This window comes from Taudactylus pleione, unplaced genomic scaffold (assembly GCF_031769625.1).
Source record: "Taudactylus pleione unplaced genomic scaffold, aTauple2 ptg000194l, whole genome shotgun sequence".
NCBI lineage: Eukaryota > Metazoa > Chordata > Amphibia > Anura > Myobatrachidae > Taudactylus > Taudactylus pleione.
In genome coordinates this window covers 334,069-357,348 of record NW_028284596.1, presented here as the reverse complement: position 1 = coordinate 357,348, position 23,280 = coordinate 334,069, and the positions used below count along the sequence as shown (strand labels likewise).

The following is a 23,280-nucleotide window of genomic DNA, read 5'->3' as shown; positions in this document are numbered from 1 at the left end:
ATGCAGCTCAATCTGGGGATATCGCTAACAATGCTATGCTGCTGAATACAGCATGGCCCCAACATCGAAGCATATCCAGCTAGTGTGCGCTAAATCTTCACCTTATTTTTGGTGTAGGTTAGGAGGGGGTGTAAAATGCACAGTTAATGATCACGGCTAATGATTCTTTAATAGAATAATGAAATAAAATATTTGGTTATTGTTATTTTCTATATAAGGTACCGTGACTGGAAGCCATGGCTGTTATTCCTCCATACAGTACGTATACCATTTTTGATACGATGCAGAAATGTCAGGTCGGCCTCTATAGGCAGAAGATCAACCTTTGTTCCTTGTGATGTATGACGGCTGAAACTAGGTCAATAAAACAGAATATTTCATCTAGCACACGGCTTATGAATGGTCTCCAAGGAAACAGTTTCTATTTCCCCATAACATCGCGATTATCGACCAGGTTACACGTCTGTTATTTATCTGGCAGGAACTTAGAGCTGAGCTGCGGTGAATATTTTATAAAGTAAATGCCCTTATGCACAAGAGTATCCCTGATTTATGGCTCTGCTGCTGCACCCAGTTACACGTGTGAGTGTGTATTGATGGGTGAATTGTAGGCCCACCCAAGCGGATTATTTTATATAGTTAAAAAATAAATGTATCATTTGTATTGATGGAAGTGGAAATATTAATGTGTCACATCAAGCATATTCCTTTCAGGATCTATCAGGACCGTTACTTAATAGGATTGTGAGACTGCAGAGTACATTGGGACTAAAGACTACCCGATATGTCTCTCTTGATCTCTGCCAAGTTATTATGTTTTACTTGCCCCCCCACCTGCAAATTATTATCTCCTTCAAGCTGTTTCTGGAGGGGAGGCAAATATGGCTGTCAGTCATACATGAACTCACCGCTTTCAGTATGTCATGTGATTGCAAATGTGCAGAGAAGGCGGGGGATGACTTTACAGTGCACAGTACAGAAGAGGGCCTGATTCAGACCCGGACGCTAAGCCGCGAACGCTCGCTGCCAAAAGGGGCCGGGTATGCAAATTCTGTGATCGCACTGTGTGGCGTAAGGACGCCCTCTATGTCTTATAGAGCGTCGGCAGTGAGCGAAACGCAGGTGTCTAAAGACGCCCACTTTCCTTTCTTAACACACGTCATCTCCAGGAAGTGTATGATTAATCGGTAACATGCAGAGCGATCGGAGCTGCACGCAGTGCTTGAGATAGCCCCTACCCCACCGCAAGCACTGCGATCACTGCAGGCTGAAATACAACCACGTGACGTGTACAACGATGCTTCCATGCTAACTATGGATGCCCATTAAACGCCGTTTGACGCCCACACACGCCTGCGTTCGCAGCACCACTCCCCCATTCACAAGCACCATCCATTGTTACCACCCACAAACAGCGCTATCTGTCACTCAAAGTAGCGCTCAGTCGTTGTGCTACGAGCACACGATTCCCAATCGCAACTGGCACGCACACTGCGATGTATACGCATGCGCACAGTGTGAACCATCGGCAGCTACGAGCGAACAATTCTTAGCGTCCGGGTCTGGATCAGACCCAGAGCTCTGTCAATCCAAAGCGCCTATGCTCACTATAGTCACATGACAACGTGCCAAGTGGGCAGAGTTATAAATAATCAATGGCAGTCATGGGGAAACAAACTAAGGAAAAATGGTAATTGCCAAGCTTCTTCTGGCCTGCCACGGCGATGTTTCACGTTTTTGCTGGTTATGATGCCTGTTATAGAGCTGTGATAATAACCAGCGTTGGTCGTGCTCGAAATGTTTCACCCAACAGAAAAATAACTTTTTAAAAAAATTTTAATTGTTTTTTTCCCCATATTTTTCCTGTCTGTTCAGTTATATTTTCATGCTAAAAAATACACAACATGTCCAATATTGCACATGTTGTGTTTATCCCAGCGGTGTATGTATTGGGGGAAGGGGGGGGGGGGTACTGGCCTAATGCTCTATTGTATAGAAAGATAACAACATAAACCTCGCACTGGGACGCTGCGCAGTTCCTGCAGCACGGATGTGAAGCATAAAACCACGATCGATCATTTCAATTCTATGTGTAGGCTCCCGGGTGAGACCGCATAACCTGTGCCCTAGATACCAGCCGTTTATTTCATTACATTTTATAAACCCACTGTCCGAATCCTTAGTGTCCAAACACTTCACCAGGAACAAAGTCTGACCTGATATTCGTGCAGCGTCTCGCTGAGCGCCAGACGGTGGCGGAGAAACTAGTTCAGAATCTAGATTGTTACATAAAACGTTATAGAACTTTTTGCCATTGGTAACATCACCCTATTGTGTTCGCCAGCCGCATCTGTCTTCCTGTATTGTGTAAAGTACCCCAGACACCTGTCATGCTTTTCTTGTTGAAACTGGTTTATTCAGCGGTGGCGTAAGCTATGTGAGCGCAATAGGAAGCCCCCCCCCCCTTTTACCATCTCAGGTGAAGCCCTTCGTCGACTACTGGCATCAAGGAGCTTCACACACATACAGGACCTTATTCAGACCCACTCGCAAGCAGGTCGATGTTTAGGCCTTGCGCACGCGCAGCGGCAGCACTACGCGTGCGAAAGCCCCGGAGCGAGAGAGAAATTCTCGCGCTCCGGGGGCTCGCTACCAACGGGGCGGCTGTCGATGTTGATCCGCAGCTCGCCCCGTTTAGTAGGTGGGAGGGGTGGTGGTGTCACAAACGGAGGCATTCCTTAAGGAACGCCTGCCGTTTTGTGGGCGGCCGCACTGACATCAGCAGGGAGCTCCCTGGGGCTTGCAGTTGCTGAGACCCAACCTTAGGGTCTCGTCGCAAGCCCCGATGGTTGCGATGGCCAAGACCATCGCGACCATCAACCTGGTCGGTCGCTAAAGCTGTGGGTGGTAACCCACAGCTTAGCTAGCGACCGGGAGGCCGCACTTCAAAACACAAGCGGCTGCCCACATTCAGAGCGACCGCTCGCATTTTGCGAGCGCCTCTGAATGAGGGCCACAGTGTGATGGGAAACTGTCTAGCTTTGCCCAGTGGTAGGACCGGTCCTGGCGCTACCATTAGGCATTACCAGTTAGATTCAGTACTCGCTCCCCGTGGCTGTCTCGGCGGCCCTGCCCAAACGTAAAATCTCTGCACATTATTTTTAATTAATAAACCGTTTTTCTTGACTCTCAGCACATTTTACATCTGATCCCTGCTGCAGTGCTGCATAGTTTTGCTGAGCTGCAGAGATACATAGTTTTGCCGAGCTGCAGAGATACATGGCTTTTTAGGAATGTGTGGTTACTGTATAACGCTACATATAAAGTCCTACAGAAAAGTACAATGTTTCCCTTCCCCAGAGATGTGTAGTGAAGTGTAATAACACATTTGCTTGATTTCCTGCGTAGATTGTTCATTGTCACTAATATAGTGAACAATGCACAGCGGGCCGGATTCAGCAAGTATGGCTGCTGCAATCGCACGTACAGGTCTTCTGCGACAGTACGCTAATGCTTGTAACGCAAAGCACTCGCACGGACAACACGCAGATGCCCACTTTGCCTCTTTCACATCCGTAATACCCTGGAAACCTCCTCAAACATCGGAAACATCGAGTACCATCGTCCCCACACGCAGAATTACAGCAGCCCTGAAATTACCTCTAAATTGCGAACCTCGTTGCACACAGTGAGTACTCAAGCTGCGTATGCAATCGCACTGGCTAATTTATGCACGCCCATGCAACGGCGTTCATACGGACAGGTACGCCTGCGTTTCTCCGACCACTCCCCCCATCACCGTCCCCAAACGCTCACTGCCTGTCAATCATTCTGCGATGGCTCTACGTGGTCTCCGCGATCGCAGTGGTGCCTTCTTGCACTACGATGCATGCACAGAATGCAACAATCAAGCGTCACCATACGCTTTAACAATAGCGATCCTTGCTGAATCTGGCGCAATGCCGCCGGTTATTACTATACGTCCAGTCGCAGTATACATTAATATTTATAGGTCACAAGACACATTGTATTTTGATGTCTGACCAAATGCAAATAATTATTTTGTGATGACATTTGACTCGTCATGCTCTAAATGACAACTACAGTGACTGTTTCCCGGCCCTCTCTGCGTTTGCCGGCGCCGGTAAGACGCATCCTATTTTACATGTGCCTGTTAAGATGCTTTGTCCTGAGATAATTACGTTTCCCGAGGATGGATATTTTTATCTCCTTTTTCTCACCTTGCAGGTTCTGTACAAAGTGTTTAATTCTTTTGTTGAGATGGGTCCGCGAAACGTCCAGGCGACAGATTACATGAAAGGAGTCGGTGAGTGACTAGGCGCGTGACGCAGAATCTCATTTTCCCATGTATATAGACCTTTTGTTCAGCGCAGAGATAGCGGGTGACGAGCGCAAGTTTCAGTGTTAGGACAAGCGAGAAATACTGTATATAATGATGATTTATTGAATAATGTTTGTGGCGGTGAGGGCAGTTAGTGGTATAACAGAGAAACGGTATATATAATGAGTCCGCACTGTATTGTCATTTATTCCCTATTCATTTGGTATAAACATCGGCTGTTCTGAAATCCGGTGTCCAAAAGCAAAATCAATGCAAGGAACAGAGGGCCTGATTCAGACCCGGTTGCAAGCACTGAGCGCTCGCAACCGGGTCGATGGTGGCCCACAGCGCATGCGCACGACGGAGCCGGCTCTGTCGGGCAATCCGTCGCTCCGGGTCTCGCAACAAAGTGGGCGGGCTGTCGATGAGTGACAGCTCGCCCCCTTTGGTAGGCGGGCCGGGGGCGTGGCCGGCCAAACGGAGGCGTTCCCATGAGAACGCCTACCGTTTGGGGGCGGCCCCACTGACATCACGAGTGATGTCAGTGGGAGAGATTCCGGCTCTGTTAGAGCCGAAATCTCTCTGAGGCTTGCGTCCACGAGACCCTACCGCAAGGATCTCGTCGCAAGCCCGATGGTCGCGATGGTCTTGAGCATCGTGACCATCATCATGGCCGCTCGCAATAGCTGTGGCAGGCCCTGATTCAGCAAGGAAGGCAAGTCTGCATACGCACGCTCTGGCCGCTGCGAGAATATGCTAATGAATGCAATCACACTGCCGCTGCAGCACAAAATGCAGACGCCCAGCACTACATAACGCCGTCCCCTTACCTTAACTTACATTCACAATACCTCGCAAGACAGCGTAAACATCGGTATCCTCGAGAACCATCGGACCCATACACACAATAGTGGTTGACCTGACCTCACTCAGAAATTGTTAAACTTCCTGTCAGTATCTAGTACTCAGGCTGCGTATGCCGTCGCACGGGTTTAATTATGCACACGCCTGTAACGGCGTCCAAATGCACAGGCACGCCTACGATTCTCTGACCACCCCCCGTCGCCACCCACAAACGGCCACTTCCTGTCAATCACAAACATCGGCCGTGTGCGTGCAAATTCGAGGCTGCGTTCCTCGCCGAATCAGGCCCTCAATTAAGGGTCTCATTAACCAACGAGTGATATTCCTGTTGTCACTCGTTACTAATCTTACATGCTGCTCCAACCAATCAGCTCCTGTCATGTGTTTGAGAAATGGAGCTGAGGTGGTTATATTGGCACCGTCTTCACCCAAAAGTGCTTCTCTAATTCATCCTACCCGGCGCAGGTTGAAAGGGAAAATCGTATCCATGCTACTGAGAACATACAATGGGGAACTGATTTATCGATGGCGATCACAGCTCTGCAATCATGTGACCAGTTCCCCTACTGTGACCTTCACCAGTGTGGGAGCCTGAGGTGGTCTTGGAAAGAGAACGGTCAGGATAATGGGCCTGATTCAGCAAGGATCGCTATTGCGATTACGTACGCAATCGTCCGATTGTTGCGTTATGAGTATGCGAAGACTCCGCTGCGATCGGGACTACGCAGACCCATCGCAGAGTGATTGACAGTACCATTTGGTGGTGACTGGGTGGGTTGGTCGGCGGAACGCAGACGTGCCAGTGCGTTTGAACGCCGTTGCAGGGGCATGCATAAAATAGGCACTGCGATGCCATACGCAGCCTGAGTACTAACTGCGTACGATGAGGTTAACCAAAATCCTGAGTAAGGTCAGACCCTGTGCCAGTGTGCGTGAGGCTGAGTTTATACTCGATGGTACCGATGGTTTTGCAGTCTTGCGAAGGATTACGGATGTTTGTAAGGTGAGGTGGGCATCCTTATGTTAGGCTGCGTATGGCATTGCGACTGCAATCATTAGCATACTTTGCGGTCAGACTTCGTGCGTAATAGCTATTGCGATCGCAATGGCGATCCTTGCTGAATCAGGGCCAATGTCATTCCTGCATATTCCCTGCCGCCGCCGCCGCCGCTGTTTGAAGTATTTCTCACCAGGTTTATTCTCCGCATAACCCCACCATATGTTCTCTCATTCCCCCAATAGGCTCCTTCTTCGTGGTGAGTCTCGGAGGCACGGCTGTCGGCCTAGTCTTCGCCTTCCTGCTTGCGCTTATCACGCGTTTTACCAAGCGGGTGCGCATGATTGAGCCTCTCTTCATCTTCCTGATTGTGTATCTTGCCCACCTGACGGCAGAGATGGTTTCCCTTTCCTCGATACTGGCGTGAGTACATTGTCCCAGGCGCTGACTGACACGTGTTTGCTAACTGTACATGAGAACACGATAGAGACTGGCGCATTTTTCCTTCAACTGAAATCTCATCCACACGCAGACTGGACCCTGGGCAACGTGATCATTGGACAATTTAGCCTCACACGTTGGTGGACAGATCGGGCTAGTTATGCCCATTTGCTCTGGGGACTAGCAAGTGGATTTCTCCCTGGGGGAAGGGGGGGGCATTAGCTCATCTTCCGAATCATGTAATTTGCGCTGACGTTGTGAAGTGGGTGTGGCCTTTACTGATGTTCTAGCGATTGGCTGGACGTTTTCCTCCCAACGTCTGCAACTCTTTGACTAAAATGTTGCTTCCTAGCAGTAGGTCGTGCAGCCGCAGTCAAAGCGCTCTTATCCAGAATGACAATACCGTCTCTTAGAGTTTCATTATTTATAATAGGAGACCTCAAAGAGCAAGTGTAGTAAAGCTACAGAGGCAGAGTCTGACTGACAGTAAGGTATACTTGCCTACCCTCCCGATTTGGCCGGGAGCCTCCCGAAAATCGTGTGCCGCTCCCGGCGATCCGTCTGTATAAACCCCGGAAGCGGGGAAGCCAGAGACGCGATTCGCCACGATGACTCGATCATGCTACTACGCCCCATGCCCCGCCCCAATGAAGCATCATTTGCCGGGCCACGCCTCCTTATTGCCGCGACATGCCCCCCCTCCCCCATCTGGAAGCCCGACAGCTCCCTCCCGGAAGGAGTGAGCTAAATGTCGGCAACACTGCAGTATGGCAGACTTGCTTTGCAGAAAAGCACAGTGTGGATTGGTTAATTCATACACAGGCGTAGGGCTGGCGATGTGACCGTAGTAATTCGTATTCTGACCTGTAGCAGATGGTTCTTCCTGTCAAACACTCTGCGATAGGTCTGCGTAGTTACTGCGATCGCAGTGGAGTCTTCGCGCACTGCGATGCATGTGCGGAACGCAACAATCAGGTGCCCCTCCCGGGAATGCAGGCAAGTCTCCCGCAAGCTGCCGACCCCTCCTGTCCCATCCTGCGATCAGTGAGAATCCCCAGGAAGCGGGGGGCCTGTGACACGATTCATGCCGAATCGCGTCATTTTGGCCCCGCCCCCTGCTTCACAATATCGGCATTGTGTAGCAGCTGTGGGCCAAAATGACGCGAGCGTGTGGACACGCCCCTGCTCCGCCCACAACACCCAGCCACGCCCCCCTATTTTGCCGATCAGCCAGAATGTCAGCATGTCTGTCACAGAATCAGGCCCATGGTACTCAAAAACACACTTATCAATAACCAAGAAGAACAATAAAAAAATAAAAGGAGAAAAAGTGGGGGGAAAGGGCGAGGGAAAGTATCCAGCGACAAAAAAAAGGGCTATATAAACAGACTATGGGCCATGTACAGACATGTTAATAAAATGGATCATAAGGAAACACAAAAGTACGTGTTCTAGTACAAGCCACCAGAAGAACAAAACAGTGACCCGAACCATGTGATAATGTAATTGTGGCTGTTAAATGGTACTGGGGCCCATTTATTAATGATTGCATTTTGCAATGCGATCAGGTCATGCAGTACCACCCCTGATCGCATTGCAAAATGTGATCCTAACTGCCGGATGTATTATCCGGGACATGCAGGGAGACCGGCTCCGAAAAGAGCCTTTCCCTGCGATGTCTCCGGAAGGCAGTCGGGGCTTCTGCGCATGCGCAGTCCCGCAGACTGCATATGAGCGGCGCCCATTGCCGGTGGAGGGATCTGGGAGATCCCTCCGCCGGCTGATATGCTGTAAGTCCCCATAGACTACAGCGGCTAACGCTATCTTCAGATAGCGTTATCTGCTGGGGCCAATATCGGGAATGCTTTGCATTCCGGATATTGATACATTTGGCAGCATCACATCCCCCATAGAAACCTATGGGGGAGTTGGCTGCCGGCGGCAGTGGAGGGATCGCAGCAGGTATCGGAGATCAGAGATACCTGCTGCGGTCCCTCCTTCATACATCCGGGGGATACTTAGTATTTGAGGTAAACCCCCGAAAACAGGTGATTTCGGGGAATTTGCCTCAAATTCAGTTTGATAAATGGTCCTTTAAGACTGTTGTGAGATGATATATACAGCTCCCACGTATCGCACGCCCCTGGTACATCACACATGGATCGCATCTGTGTAGACGGAGCCCGGCCTTGCTTGTTGGGAGAGTGGCCGGGTCACAGGAGGGGTGTGAAAAGGACGAGGTGACGTCTCACTAGGGACAGAGCGACAGTCTGTCACCAACACTGTGACTCCTATATACGTGACCAGGATCCGTGCGGCAAACGGAGGACATTACAAGTCTCCGGCGGCACGATCTGCCCCAGGTTATTCTGACTCGCTATTTATCATGAAATATTTGTGGCATATTCCCAGAAAACACCCGTTTTCTGATGACTCCAACAAATATTAAGTATCTCCCAGATGTATTATGGAGGTTTCGCTGCAGATATCTCTGATTTCGATATATTCCGCGGTCCCTCCATTTCCGACAGCGGCCGGTTGTGATGCTGTCAGATTTTACCAAGCCTTGGAAGATGCCGATTAGCACGTCACTTACCAGGGGCCCCGGCTCCGTTTGGTTCTTCGGTTTGGAGATGGTGTACAGTAGCATGGCAAAATGGTACCCTCTGTGAGACTGTCTCTATGGTGCCACTCAAAGGGGCTCAATCCAATTAAAGGCGATGCACTCGCGGATGCGAGTCATCGCGACAACGGATGCACTTGACACCAGCCCGAATTCGCATAAAAGTCCTCGCAGACACATAGGGCTCGTATCAGTCGGCGAGGGGTTGCTGCAATACGCGGTTCCAGCAAAAGATGAAGACGCAGGTGCGGCTATGTCCGACTCAGGATCTGACCCGGTGAGAAGGTATGTAGCAGAATGTGGGATGGAACTGTGGCCCTGATTCAGAGCCGGACGCTCTGACAGAGCGCTCGCTCTGAATCAGGGCCGGGCTTTTTTTTTTTTCAGAACGGCCTCCTGGCCGCTCGCATAGCTGTGGGTGACCACCCACAGCTATAGCGAGCGGCCATGATGATGGTCGCGATGGTCAAGACCATCGCGACCATCGGGCTTGCGACGAGACCCTTGTGGTAGGGTCTCGTTGCCGCAAGCCCCAGAGAGATTTCGACTCTAACAGAGTTCTTCTCATGGGAACGCCTCCGTTTGGGCAGCCACCCCCCGGCCCGCCCACCAAAGGGGGCGTGCTGTCACTCGACATCTACATCACGCCCCCTTTGGTGCGAGACCCAGAGCGACGGATTGCCCATCGCTATCCGGGTGTCGCGTATACACACGATGGAGCCGGCTCCGTCGTGCGTATGCGCTCTGGGCCACCACCGACCCGGTTGCGAGCGCTCAGCGCTTGCGACCGGGTCGGAATCAGGCCCCGTATACCTGCGTAACAGTGCAGCGGCTAGTTATATACAGACAGACCTTTACATCTTATGGTGCATATACACGGTCAGATTTTTCCTTCAGATATGAACGATAACGATTTAAAAATCGTTCAGTCGTTCATATCTGAAGGAAAATCTGACATATCTGACATGCCTGAACGATGGACGATCTACAATGCGCGTTCCCGTTTGTCAGATAACGATATCTGACATCTGATGTGTTTGCAGTCAGACTTGGACGATTCCATTCATTTTAATGCAGTCAAAAATCGTTCAAATCGTTCAATCGTTCATCTGACAAATCTGACAAGTCTGACAAATCTGACCGTGTGTATGCTCCATAGGGTTAATAAAATCTTCACTTTGCAGGTTTTCTATAAACACTGGAGATAGGGCAGCATTGTAGCTCCACCTAGTGGTGGTTTTGCAGAAGATCAGTTATGTTTCATTAGTGTTCTGATTTAGATCGTTGTGGTTGGTGTCTATATTTCTTTTAGTCTGTATTGATCTTGGGTTGGGTCTGTGGTTTGTTTTTGAGGTTGTTTTTTTAGGTTCTGCTCCCGGTATAAAATACAAATTAATGGAAGTCTTTATGTCTTCTCTCTAGGGTGACTTTCTGTGGCTTATGCTGTAAGAAGTATGTAGAAGCAAATATCTCCAACAAATCCAGGACCACCGTCAAATACACAATGAAGACCTTAGCCAGCAGCTCCGAGACCATCATCTTCATCTTCCTGGGAATCTCCGCGGTGGACACATCCAAGTGGACGTGGGATTCAGCTCTTGTCCTCTCCACCCTCATCTTCATCTTTGTATTCAGGGCCATCGGTGAGTTTGTGTTTCATGTTGGGGTCATTTTGTCCATGTTCAGCAGCCGTCACCGGGATCACTACCGCTTCTGGCCGTTCTCGTCTAACGCGGCTAAAACTCTAAAATGCGCCAAGCGATCTCAGTGCTCCCAATGACAGCAGCGTGTCTGTGTGACAGGAGAGAGATCAGAGCTCCCAATGACAGCAGCGTGTCTGTGTGACAGGAGAGAGATCAGAGCTCCCAATGACAGCAGCGTGTCTGTGTGACAGGAGAGAGATCAGTGCTCCCAATGACAGCGGCGTGTCTGTGTGACAGACAGGAGAGAGATCAGTGCTCCCATTGACAGCAGCGTGTCTGTGTGACAGACAGGAGAGAGATCAGTGCTCCCATTGACAGCAGCGTGTCTGTGTGACAGGAGATAGATCAGTGCTCCCAATGACAGCAGCGTGTCTGTGTGACAGGAGATAGATCAGTGCTCCCAATGACAGCAGCGTGTCTGTGTCACAGACAGGAGAGATCAGTGCTCGCAATGACAGCAGCGTGTCTGTGTGACAGACAGGACAGATCAGTGCTCCCAATGACAGCAGCATGTCTGTGTGACAGACAGGAGAGAGATCAGTGCTCCCAATGACAGCGGCGTGTCTGTGTGACAGACAGGAGAGACATCGGTGCTCCCAATGACAGCAGCGTGTCTGTGTGACAGACAGGAGAGAGATCAGTGCTCCCAATGACAGCAGCGTGTCTGTGTGACAGACCGGAGAGAGATCAGTGCTCCCAATGACAGCAGCGTGTCTGTGTGACAGACAGGAGAGATCAGTGTTCCCAATGACAGCAGCATGTCTGTGTGACAGACAGGAGAGACATCGGTGCTCCCAATGACAGCGGCGTATCTGTGTGACAGACAGGAGACAGATATCGGTGCTCCCAATGACAGCAGCGTGTCTGTGTGACAGACCGGAGAGAGATCAGTGCTCCCAATGACAGCAGCGTGTCTGTGTGTCAGACAGGGGAGATCAGTGTTCCCAATGACAGCAGCGTGTCTGTGTGACAGACAGGAGAGACATCGGTGCTCCCAATGACAGCGGCGTATCTGTGTGACAGACAGGAGACAGATATCGGTGCTCCCAATGACAGCAGCGTGTCTGTGTCACAGGAGAGAGATCAGTGCTCCCAATGACAGCAGCGTGTCTGTGTGACAGACAGGAGAGATCTCAGTCCTCCCAATGACAGCGGCGTGTCTGTGTGACAGACAGGAGAGAGATCAGTGCTCCCAATGACAGCGGCGTGTCTGTGTGACAGACAGGAGAGAAATCAGTCCTCCCAATGACAGCAGCGTGTCTGTGTGACAGACAGGAGAGATCTCAGTCCTCCCAATGACAGCAGCATGTCTGTGTGACAGACAGGAGAGAGATCAGTGCTCCCAATGACAGCGGCGTGTCTGTGTGACAGACAGGAGAGAAATCAGTCCTCCCAATGACAGCGGCGTATCTGTGTGACAGATAGGAGAGAGATCAGTGCTCCCAATGACAGCAGCGTGTCTGTGTGACAGACAGGAGAGAGATCAGTGCTCCCAATGACAGCGGCGTGTCTGTGTGACAGACAGGAGAGAGATCAGTCCTCCCAATGACAGCAGCGTGTCTGTGTGACAGACAGGAGAGAGATCAGTCCTCCCAATGACAGCAGCGTGTCTGTGTGACAGACAGGAGAGAGATCAGTGCTCCCAATGACAGCGGCGTGTCTGTGTGACAGACAGGAAAGAGATCAGTGCTCCCAATGACAGCAGCGTGTCTGTGTGACAGACAGGAGAGACATCGGTGCTCCCAATGACAGCAGCGTGTCTGTGTGACAGACAGGAGAGACATCGGTGCTCCCAATGACAGCGGCGTATCTGTGTGACAGACAGGAGACAGATATCGGTGCTCCCAATGACAGCAGCGTGTCTGTGTCACAGGAGAGAGATCAGTGCTCCCAATGACAGCAGCGTGTCTGTGTGACAGACAGGAGAGATCTCAGTCCTCCCAATGACAGCAGCATGTCTGTGTGACAGCCAGGAGAGAGATCAGTGCTCCCAATGACAGCAGCGTGTCTGTGTGAAAGGAGAGAGATCAGTGCTCCCAATGACAGCAGCGTGTCTGTGTGACAGGAGAGAGATCAGTGCTCCCAATGACAGCGGCGTGTCTGTGTGACAGACAGGAGAGATCTCAGTCCTCCCAATGACAGCAGCATGTCTGTGTGACAGACTGGAGAGAGATCAGTGCTCCCAATGACAGCGGCGTGTCTGTGTGACAGACAGGAGAGAGATCAGTCCTCCCAATGACAGCGGCGTGTCTGTGTGACAGATAGGAGAGAGATCAGTGCTCCCAATGACAGCGGCGTGTCTGTGTGACAGACAGGAGACAGATATCGGTGCTCCCAATGACAGCAGCGTGTCTGTGTCACAGGAGAGAGATCAGTGCTCCCAATGACAGCAGCGTGTCTGTGTGACAGACAGGAGAGATCTCAGTCCTCCCAATGACAGCAGCGTGTCTGTGTGACAGACAGGAGAGAGATCAGTGCTCCCAATGAGAGCAGCGTGTCTTTGTGACAGACAGGAGAGAGATCAGTGCTCCCAATGAGAGCAGCGTGTCTGTGTGACAGACAGGAGAGAGATCAGTGCTCCCAATGACAGCAGCGTGTCTGTGTGAGAGGAGAGAGATCAGTGCTCCCAATGACAGCGGCCTGTATGTGTGACAGACAGGAGAGAGATCAGTCCTCCTAATGACAGCAGCGTGTCTGTGTGACAGACAGGAGAGACATCGGTGCTCCCAATGACAGCAGCGTGTCTGTGTGACAGACAGGAGACAGATCTCGGTGCTCCCAATGACAGCGGCGTGTCTGTGTGACAGACAGGAGAGAGATCAGTGCTCCCAATGACAGCGGCGTGTCTGTGTGACAGACAGGAGAGAGATCGGTGCTCCCAATGACAGCGGCGTGTCTGTGTGACAGACAGGAGAGACATCGGTGCTCCCAATGACAGCGGCGTGTCTGTGTGACAGACAGGAGAGAGATCAGTGCTCCCAATGACAGCAGCGTGTCTGTGTGACAGGAGAGAGATCAGTGCTCCCAATGACAGCAGGGTGTCTGTGTGACAGACAAGAGAGAGATCAGGGCTCCCAATGACAGCGGCGTGTCTGTGTGACAGACATGAGAGATCAGTGCTCCCAATGACAGCAGCGTGTCTGTGTGACAGACAGGAGACAGATATCGGTGCTACCAATGACAGCAGCATGTCTGTGTGACAGACAGGAGAGAGATCAGTCCTCCCAATGACAGCGGCGTGTCTGTGTGACAGATAGGAGAGAGATCAGTGCTCCCAATGACAGCAGCGTGTCTGTGTGACAGACAGGAGAGAGATCAGTGCTCCCAATGACAGCGGCGTGTCTGTGTGACAGACAGGAGAGAGATCAGTCCTCCCAATGACAGCAGCGTGTCTGTGTGACAGACAGGAGAGAGATCAGTGCTCCCAATGACAGCGGCGTGTCTGTGTGACAGACAGGAAAGAGATCAGTGCTCCCAATGACAGCAGCGTGTCTGTGTGACAGACAGGAGAGATCAGTGTTCCCAATGACAGCAGCGTGTCTGTGTGACAGACAGGAGAGATCAGTGCTCCCAATGACAGCGGCGTGTCTGTGTGACAGACAGGAGAGAGATCAGTGCTCCCAATGACAGCAGCGTGTCTGTGTGACAGGAGAGAGATCAGTGCTCCCAATGACAGCGGCGTGTCTGTGTGACAGACAGGAGAGAGATCGGTGCTCCCAATGACAGCAGCGTGTCTGTGTGACAGACAGGAGAGAGATCAGTGCTCCCAATGACAGCAACGTGTCTGTGTGACAGGAGAGAGATCAGTGCTCCCAATGACAGCAGCGTGTCTGTGTGACAGACAAGAGAGAGATCAGGGCTCCCAATGACAGCGGCGTGTCTGTGTGACAGACAGGAGAGAGATCAGTGCTCCCAATGACAGCAGCGTGTCTGTGTGACAGACAGGAGAGACATCGGTGCTCCCAATGACAGCAGCGTGTCTGTGTGACAGACAGGAGAGACATCGGTGCTCCCAATGACAGCAGCGTGTCTGTGTGACAGACAGGAGACAGATTTCGGTGCTCCCAATGACAGCAGCATGTCTGTGTGACAGACAAGAGAGAGATCAGTGCTCCCAATGACAGCGGCGTATCTGTGTGACAGACAGGAGAGAGGTCAGTGCTCCCAATGACAGCAGCGTGTCTGTGTGACAGGAGAGAGATCAGTGCTCCCAATGACAGCAGCGTGTCTGTGTGACAGACAGGAGAGATCAGTGCTCCCAATGACAGCAGCGTGTCTGTGTGACAGACAGGAGAGACATCGGTGCTCCCAATGACAGCAGCGTGTCTGTGTGACAGACAGGAGACAGATTTCGGTGCTCCCAATGACAGCAGCATGTCTGTGTGACAGACAGGAGACAGATCTCGGTGCTCCCAATGACAGCGGCGTGTCTGTGTGACAGACAAGAGAGAGATCAGTGCTCCCAATGACAGCGGCGTATCTGTGTGACAGACAGGAGAGAGGTCAGTGCTCCCAATGACAGCAGCGTGTCTGTGTGACAGACAGGAGAGACATCGGTGCTCCCAATGACAGCGGCGTATCTGTGTGACAGACAGGAGACAGATATCGGTGCTCCCAATGACAGCAGCGTGTCTGTGTCACAGGAGAGAGATCAGTGCTCCCAATGACAGCAGCGTGTCTGTGTGACAGACAGGAGAGATCTCAGTCCTCCCAATGACAGCGGCGTGTCTGTGTGACAGACAGGAGAGAGATCAGTGTTCCCAATGACAGCAGCGTGTCTGTGTGACAGACAGGAGAGAGATCGGTGCTCCCAATGACAGCAGCATGTCTGTGTGACAGACAGGAGACAGAGATCGGTGCTCCCAATGACAGCAGCATGTCTGTGTGACAGACAGGAGAGAGATCAGTGCTCCCAATGACAGCAGCGTGTCTGTGTGACAGACAGGAGACAGATATCGGTGCTACCAATGACAGCAGCATGTCTGTGTGACAGACAGGAGAGAGATCAGTCCTCCCAATGACAGCGGCGTGTCTGTGTGACAGATAGGAGAGAGATCAGTGCTCCCAATGACAGCAGCGTGTCTGTGTGACAGACAGGAGAGAGATCAGTGCTCCCAATGACAGCGGCGTGTCTGTGTGACAGACAGGAGAGAGATCAGTCCTCCCAATGACAGCAGCGTGTCTGTGTGACAGACAGGAGAGAGATCAGTGCTCCCAATGACAGCGGCGTGTCTGTGTGACAGACAGGAAAGAGATCAGTGCTCCCAATGACAGCAGCGTGTCTGTGTGACAGACAGGAGAGATCAGTGTTCCCAATGACAGCAGCGTGTCTGTGTGACAGACAGGAGAGATCAGTGCTCCCAATGACAGCGGCGTGTCTGTGTGACAGACAGGAGAGAGATCAGTGCTCCCAATGACAGCAGCGTGTCTGTGTGACAGGAGAGAGATCAGTGCTCCCAATGACAGCGGCGTGTCTGTGTGACAGACAGGAGATCGATCGGTGCTCCCAATGACAGCAGCGTGTCTGTGTGACAGACAGGAGAGAGATCAGTGCTCCCAATGACAGCAACGTGTCTGTGTGACAGGAGAGAGATCCGTGCTCCCAATGACAGCAGCGTGTCTGTGTGACAGACAAGAGAGAGATCAGGGCTCCCAATGACAGCGGCGTGTCTGTGTGACAGACAGGAGAGAGATCAGTGCTCCCAATGACAGCAGCGTGTCTGTGTGACAGACAGGAGAGACATCGGTGCTCCCAATGACAGCAGCGTGTCTGTGTGACAGACAGGAGAGACATCGGTGCTCCCAATGACAGCAGCGTGTCTGTGTGACAGACAGGAGACAGATTTCGGTGCTCCCAATGACAGCAGCATGTCTGTGTGACAGACAAGAGAGAGATCAGTGCTCCCAATGACAGCGGCGTATCTGTGTGACAGACAGGAGAGAGGTCAGTGCTCCCAATGACAGCAGCGTGTCTGTGTGACAGGAGAGAGATCAGTGCTCCCAATGACAGCAGCGTGTCTGTGTGACAGACAGGAGAGATCAGTGCTCCCAATGACAGCAGCGTGTCTGTGTGACAGACAGGAGAGACATCGGTGCTCCCAATGACAGCAGCGTGTCTGTGTGACAGACAGGAGACAGATTTCGGTGCTCCCAATGACAGCAGCATGTCTGTGTGACAGACAGGAGACAGATCTCGGTGCTCCCAATGACAGCGGCGTGTCTGTGTGACAGACAAGAGAGAGATCAGTGCTCCCAATGACAGCGGCGTATCTGTGTGACAGACAGGAGAGAGGTCAGTGCTCCCAATGACAGCAGCGTGTCTGTGTGACAGACAGGAGAGACATCGGTGCTCCCAATGACAGCGGCGTATCTGTGTGACAGACAGGAGACAGATATCGGTGCTCCCAATGACAGCAGCGTGTCTGTGTCACAGGAGAGAGATCAGTGCTCCCAATGACAGCAGCGTGTCTGTGTGACAGACAGGAGAGATCTCAGTCCTCCCAATGACAGCGGCGTGTCTGTGTGACAGACAGGAGAGAGATCAGTGCTCCCAATGACAGCGGCGTGTCTGTGTGACAGACAGGAGAGAAATCAGTCCTCCCAATGACAGCAGCGTGTCTGTGTGACAGACAGGAGAGATCTCAGTCCTCCCAATGACAGCAGCATGTCTGTGTGACAGACAGGAGAGAGATCAGTGCTCCCAATGACAGCGGCGTGTCTGTGTGACAGACAGGAGAGAAATCAGTCCTCCCAATGACAGCGGCGTATCTGTGTGACAGATAGGAGAGAGATCAGTGCTCCCAATGACAGCAGCGTGTCTGTGTGACAGACAGGAGAGAGATCAGTGCTCCCAATGACAGCGGCGTGTCTGTGTGACAGACAGGAGAGAGATCAGTCCTCCCAATGACAGCAGCGTGTCTGTGTGACAGACAGGAGAGAGATCAGTCCTCCCAATGACAGCAGCGTGTCTGTGTGACAGACAGGAGAGAGATCAGTGCTCCCAATGACAGCGGCGTGTCTGTGTGACAGACAGGAAAGAGATCAGTGCTCCCAATGACAGCAGCGTGTCTGTGTGACAGACAGGAGAGACATCGGTGCTCCCAATGACAGCGGCGTATCTGTGTGACAGACAGGAGACAGATATCGGTGCTCCCAATGACAGCAGCGTGTCTGTGTCACAGGAGAGAGATCAGTGCTCCCAATGACAGCAGCGTGTCTGTGTGACAGACAGGAGAGATCTCAGTCCTCCCAATGACAGCGGCGTGTCTGTGTGACAGACAGGAGAGAGATCAGTCCTCCCAATGACAGCAGCGTGTCTGTGTGACAGACAGGAGAGAGATCAGTGCTCCCAATGACAGCGGCGTGTCTGTGTGACAGACAGGAGAGAGATCAGTGCTCCCAATGACAGCGGCGTATCTGTGTGACAGACAGGAAAGAGATCAGTGCTCCCAATGACAGCAGCGTGTCTGTGTGACAGACAGGAGAGATCAGTGCTCCCAATGACAGCGGCGTGTCTGTGTGACAGACAGGAAAGAGATCAGTGCTCCCAATGACAGCAGCGTGTCTGTGTGACAGACAGGAAAGAGATCAGTGCTCCCAATGACAGCAGCGTGTCTGTGTGACAGACAGGAGAGAGATCAGTGCTCCCAATGACAGCGGCGTGTCTGTGTGACAGACAGGAGAGAGATCAGTGCTCCCAATGAGAGCAGCGTGTCTGTGTGACAGACAGGAGAGAGATCAGTGCTCGCAATGACAGCGGCGTGTCTGTGTGACAGCAGTGCTCAGTGAGGGCGAGTTGTGGCAGCTGCAGGCTATATAGTAATTTTAAACTCTGCATTTCGGTGTACATATGCATTTATGCCAGTGCGCAAATTTTTTGTGTTTTTTTTTTTCTTTAACATCTTCCAGACTAGTGCATCTAATGCAGGGGTCAGGGAACTTTTTTACCTTTTACCCCAAAATATATTTAGATACGCCGACGTTACCCCCTTATTTGAAAGGAAGGAAATCATATAGCAGTGCCCCCATATAATGCCCCTGTAGTAGTGCCCCATATAGTGCCCCTGTAGTAGTGAGTCCATATAGTGCCCCTGTAGTAGTGCCTCCATATAGTGCCCCTGTAGTAGTGCCCCCTTATAATGCCCCTGTAGTAGTGCCTCCATATAGTGCCCCTGTAGTAGTGCCTCCATATAGTGCCCCTGTAGTAGTGCCCCCATATAGTGCACCTGTAGTAGTGCCTCCATATAGTGCCCCTGTAGTAGTGCCCCCTTATAGTGCCCCTGTAGTAGTGCCTCCATATAGTGCCCCTGTAGTAGTGCCTCCATATAGTGCCCCTGTAGTAGTGCCCCCATATAGTGCCCCTGTAGTAGTGCCCCCATATAATGCCTCTGTAGTAGAGCCCCCATATAATGCACCTGTAGTTGAGCCCCCATATAATGCCCCTGTAGTAGTGCCCCCATATAATGCCCCTGTAGTAGTGCCCCCATATAATGCCCCTGTAGTAGTGCCCCCATATAATGTCCCTGTAGTAGAGCCCCCATACAATGCCCCTGTAGTACTGCCCCATATAATGTCCCTGTAGTAGTGCCCCCATATAATGCCCCTGTAGTTGAGCCCCCATATAATGCCCCTGTAGTAGAGCCCCCATATAATGTCCCTGTAGTAGAGCCCCCATATAATGTCCCTGTAGTAGTGCCCCCATATAGTGCCCCTGTAGTAGTGCCCCCATATAGTGCCCCTGTAGTAGTGCCCCCATATAATGTCCCTGTAGTAGAGCCCCCATATAATGCCCCTGTAGTAGAGCCCCCATATAATGCCCCTGTAGTAGAGCCCCCATATAATGCCCCTGTAGTAGAGCCCCCATATAATGCCCCTGTAGTAGTGCCCCCATATAATGCCCCTGTAGTAGTGCCCCATATAATGCCCCTGTAGTAGAGCCCCCATATAATGCCCCTGTAGTAGTGCCCCCATATAATGTCCCTGTAGTAGTGCCCCCATATAATGCCCCTGTAGTAGAGCCCCCATATAATGTCCCTGTAGTAGTGCCCCCATATAATGTCCCTGTAGTAGTGCCCCCATATAATGCCTCTGTAGTAGTGCCGCCATATAATGCCCCTGTAGTGCCGCTTGTACAAAAATAACAAAAAAAACCCTTACCTTAATCCCCGCTCCTGCATCCGCCGCCATCCTGTCCGCCCGGCTGCTCCTCGGAACTATGGGAGAGACGTCATGACATCTAGTGCGCATGGAGAGAGGCGGAAGATGGAGTTCAGAAGAGAACTCCAGCCTCCGGCTAACACGGCGCTGCAGGGAAGGAGCGGCGGCCTGCTGGTAATAACATCTCAGCGGGCGTCCGGCTTAGAGCCTCCCTGCGGCACAGCCGGGCATGCATATGAATCATTCTATATTATAGAATGATTCATATGCATGCCCGGCTGTCCGTCCATTAACCCCAGGAATTAAATTTTTACCCCATGTGGGGTAATTTACCCCTGTTCCCTGACCACTAATCTAATGTCACCATGCACAGGAACAGTCTGTACGAGTATAATGGCCGTGCTGTCATTAATCTGACATCAGCGTCCAACTTGGCCATAATGCAATTCTATTGCGTTTTCAGTCTTGTCAGTATACACTAACTTGGTAATAGCACGCAGCGAGCATCGCATGAAGTCTACGGAACAAGATTAGCGGTTATGTACATTTCATCACTGTTGGGAACCTGGGCCATTGCTAGATGGTGTCCGGGAGTCAGACTTCCAAGGACAACGCTGAAAAATCTGCCATTTCCCTGGGAATTCACTTCCCATTTCTTTATATCAGTATGTGCAGCCGTGACGAGTAGGGAGAGGTGTAGTTTTACGGCATCTGTGTTGCGTAGAAGATATATTGTGGTCAATGAATAAAGCTGATTGCAGACGTTTTATATCCTAGGTGTCGTGCTGCAGACTTGTGTTTTAAACCACTTTAGGCTCCTCCCACTGGACCGCATAGACCAAGTTGTAATGTCCTACGGTGGCCTGCGGGGGGCAGTTGCCTTCGCACTGGTGATCCTGCTGGACGGGAAGAAAGTCAAGGCGAAAGATTACTTTGTGGCCACCACGATCGTGGTCGTGTTCTTCACTGTAATGTTCCAGGTCAGTACGTCATTACAGCTTTTACCCTGTATGAGGTTGGATTTCACTTCTCTCCGCACCAGTCCTTCTGGCATGTCGGCTTTAGCCCCTTCAGTGCCAGTATCAGTAGTATTCTACTTGTCCCCCAGGGGTATGTACGGAGCTGCCAATGTGTACTTACTATTATTACTGCTGATCATTTTTCAAACAGTCTGGAATGACAGGAGCTGATTGGTTGGTATTTTGTCTCCGTCCGAGCTTTGATAAATCTCCCCTTAGGAGAGAATTCGTGAATAAGTATATTTTTCACTGGTTTGATTTTCTTCACGTTGCTATACATTCCATTGCGTGGACTAACCCTACTGGGCAATGTGCTGCACGAATACCCTGCCTCCTTTAGCTATATACCAGTTACCGTGATGTGCACCACCATTGCTATTCAGCGAGCACCAGGCATTTGGCTAGCAGTAGTGCACGTGACGTAGCGCACAGCTGCTCACTTGTTACCATGTGACTGCATGCTAGCCTCAGATCGCGAGACTTCTGAGCCAAATGCTAGAGGGGAGACCACTCCGAGACTCACCTACTTGATGCAGAGGGACGGGAATACAATATATTAATATTATATAAGCAAAGTGACTATTTGTTTAGTAATATCCTAAACACTTAACTGCTGGGCCAAATTGTAAATTTCAAGTTGTGGAGGGGGGGTGCAGTGATGGGGGCCGTGCTCTCCTCTTGTCTAACACGTGCATATGCAGTAAGGACTTACGTGGGGTATCAGGAGAGCAGGGCTGGGCCCCAGAACCCCGGGCCACCCCCTCTGGCAGCAGTTCTGCTGGTGCACAATTGCATTACTCTATTAGTAGTATGGCAACAGGTGCTCATAGGAACTTGGAAGCTGTTGCCAAATATGCTTCTGCGTTCAAGCATCATCTGCGCAATGTCGCACGTCAGAGGGTGCAGGGCTGCGATGACATGATCCGCCGAGAATCGCTTCATCACGTCCACCATCCCGTCCATTTCTTTAGGAAGTGGGCAGGGAGGGAGGGGACGGTTGCGGCTAGATCCCCTTCAGTTAAGGGATCCTGATGACATCATTTACAATCCACATGGACATCTATTGGGAATAGTAACTTGTGGTGAGTGAAGCAAGACAGGGTATCTGAAGCGTGGAGAGCGAAGCAAGCCCGCGAGGCTACAAGTTTCTATTGTTGGTGGCTAGGTATTACAGTTGAGACAAAATAACAGCGCTGTCAGGGAACCGCACTGCCGCCCTCACTCCACGTCATGTCCAGGTCCGATAGCTGAAGGGGATATAGGCACAACCAGGAGGGGACCCACTCTTCCAGCTGTCCGTGGGGTCTCCGAAATATTTGAGAGAGAGACTGTCACAGGAAAGAGAGGCTACACAGTAACAACTTATGATACAGCGCCACCTACTGGTCCCCAGTATATGATATTGTTAATTCTTTTATCTGTTGTAATCGCTCCTTGTAAAACATAAGCCGCTCTGCAGAGAGGTCAGGAAGCTAGTAGCCTGCAGCTCATTGGTACAGAAAGTAGTGGTGATGCTCTGCAGGAGAGGAAGAATTCCGATTTGCTTGGTTAGTCTTTACAGGTCCTGTAAGATGTGGAACAAAACCGCTCCGTCCCGCAGAGAGTATGTCTGTGCCAAGCTTGTTATTTTCTAGTGCTTATGTAACAAAACGTCAGATGGAAAATCCATAATTAGTGTTGATCAGATGTTTACTGTCCCGTAGCTAATTACGCTGAGTGTTTTATTGGCTGATCTTGCAGAAGGCGTAGCGTTACGATCTGGTGTAGTCAGGCTTTAAATGGTCATTTCAACTTAAGTTTTAAAACTAAAGTGTACAAAATAAATGAAGTCTAACATTTACAAGACTTGTCTATGTTGTATATAACTGTGTATCTAAAGGATACGGTGTATGTAATAATCAATGGGGATCTTCTATTGTCATCCTGCACTAAACATACCCCGTCATCCTATACTGCTGCAGGGGTAGGCAACCTGTGGCACTCCAGCTGCTGTGGAACTACACACCAAAGCGTGCCTTGCCAGAGTATTGCAGACCTTTGGTACCTGTCGACCTTTTGTCAGTCAACCTTTTGATGTCGACCAATACATTGTCGACCTAATACCTGCTGATCTTATATCACATCAGGGCTGATGC

At 51.0% G+C, this 23,280-nt stretch overlaps 1 protein-coding gene across 1 annotated transcript in view; it reads left to right on the top strand.

Moving 5' to 3' along the window:
• SLC9A5 (solute carrier family 9 member A5) overlaps positions 1-23,280 on the top strand; it is a 137,782-nt gene that overhangs the window by 46,251 nt on the left and 68,251 nt on the right. The window contains exons 4-7 of the mRNA XM_088476767.1: positions 4,249-4,327; positions 6,449-6,626; positions 10,690-10,910; positions 20,904-21,106. Of these exons, the coding sequence (XP_088332893.1) occupies positions 4,249-4,327; positions 6,449-6,626; positions 10,690-10,910; positions 20,904-21,106 (681 nt within the window). The remainder of the gene's footprint in view (positions 1-4,248; positions 4,328-6,448; positions 6,627-10,689; positions 10,911-20,903; positions 21,107-23,280) is intronic.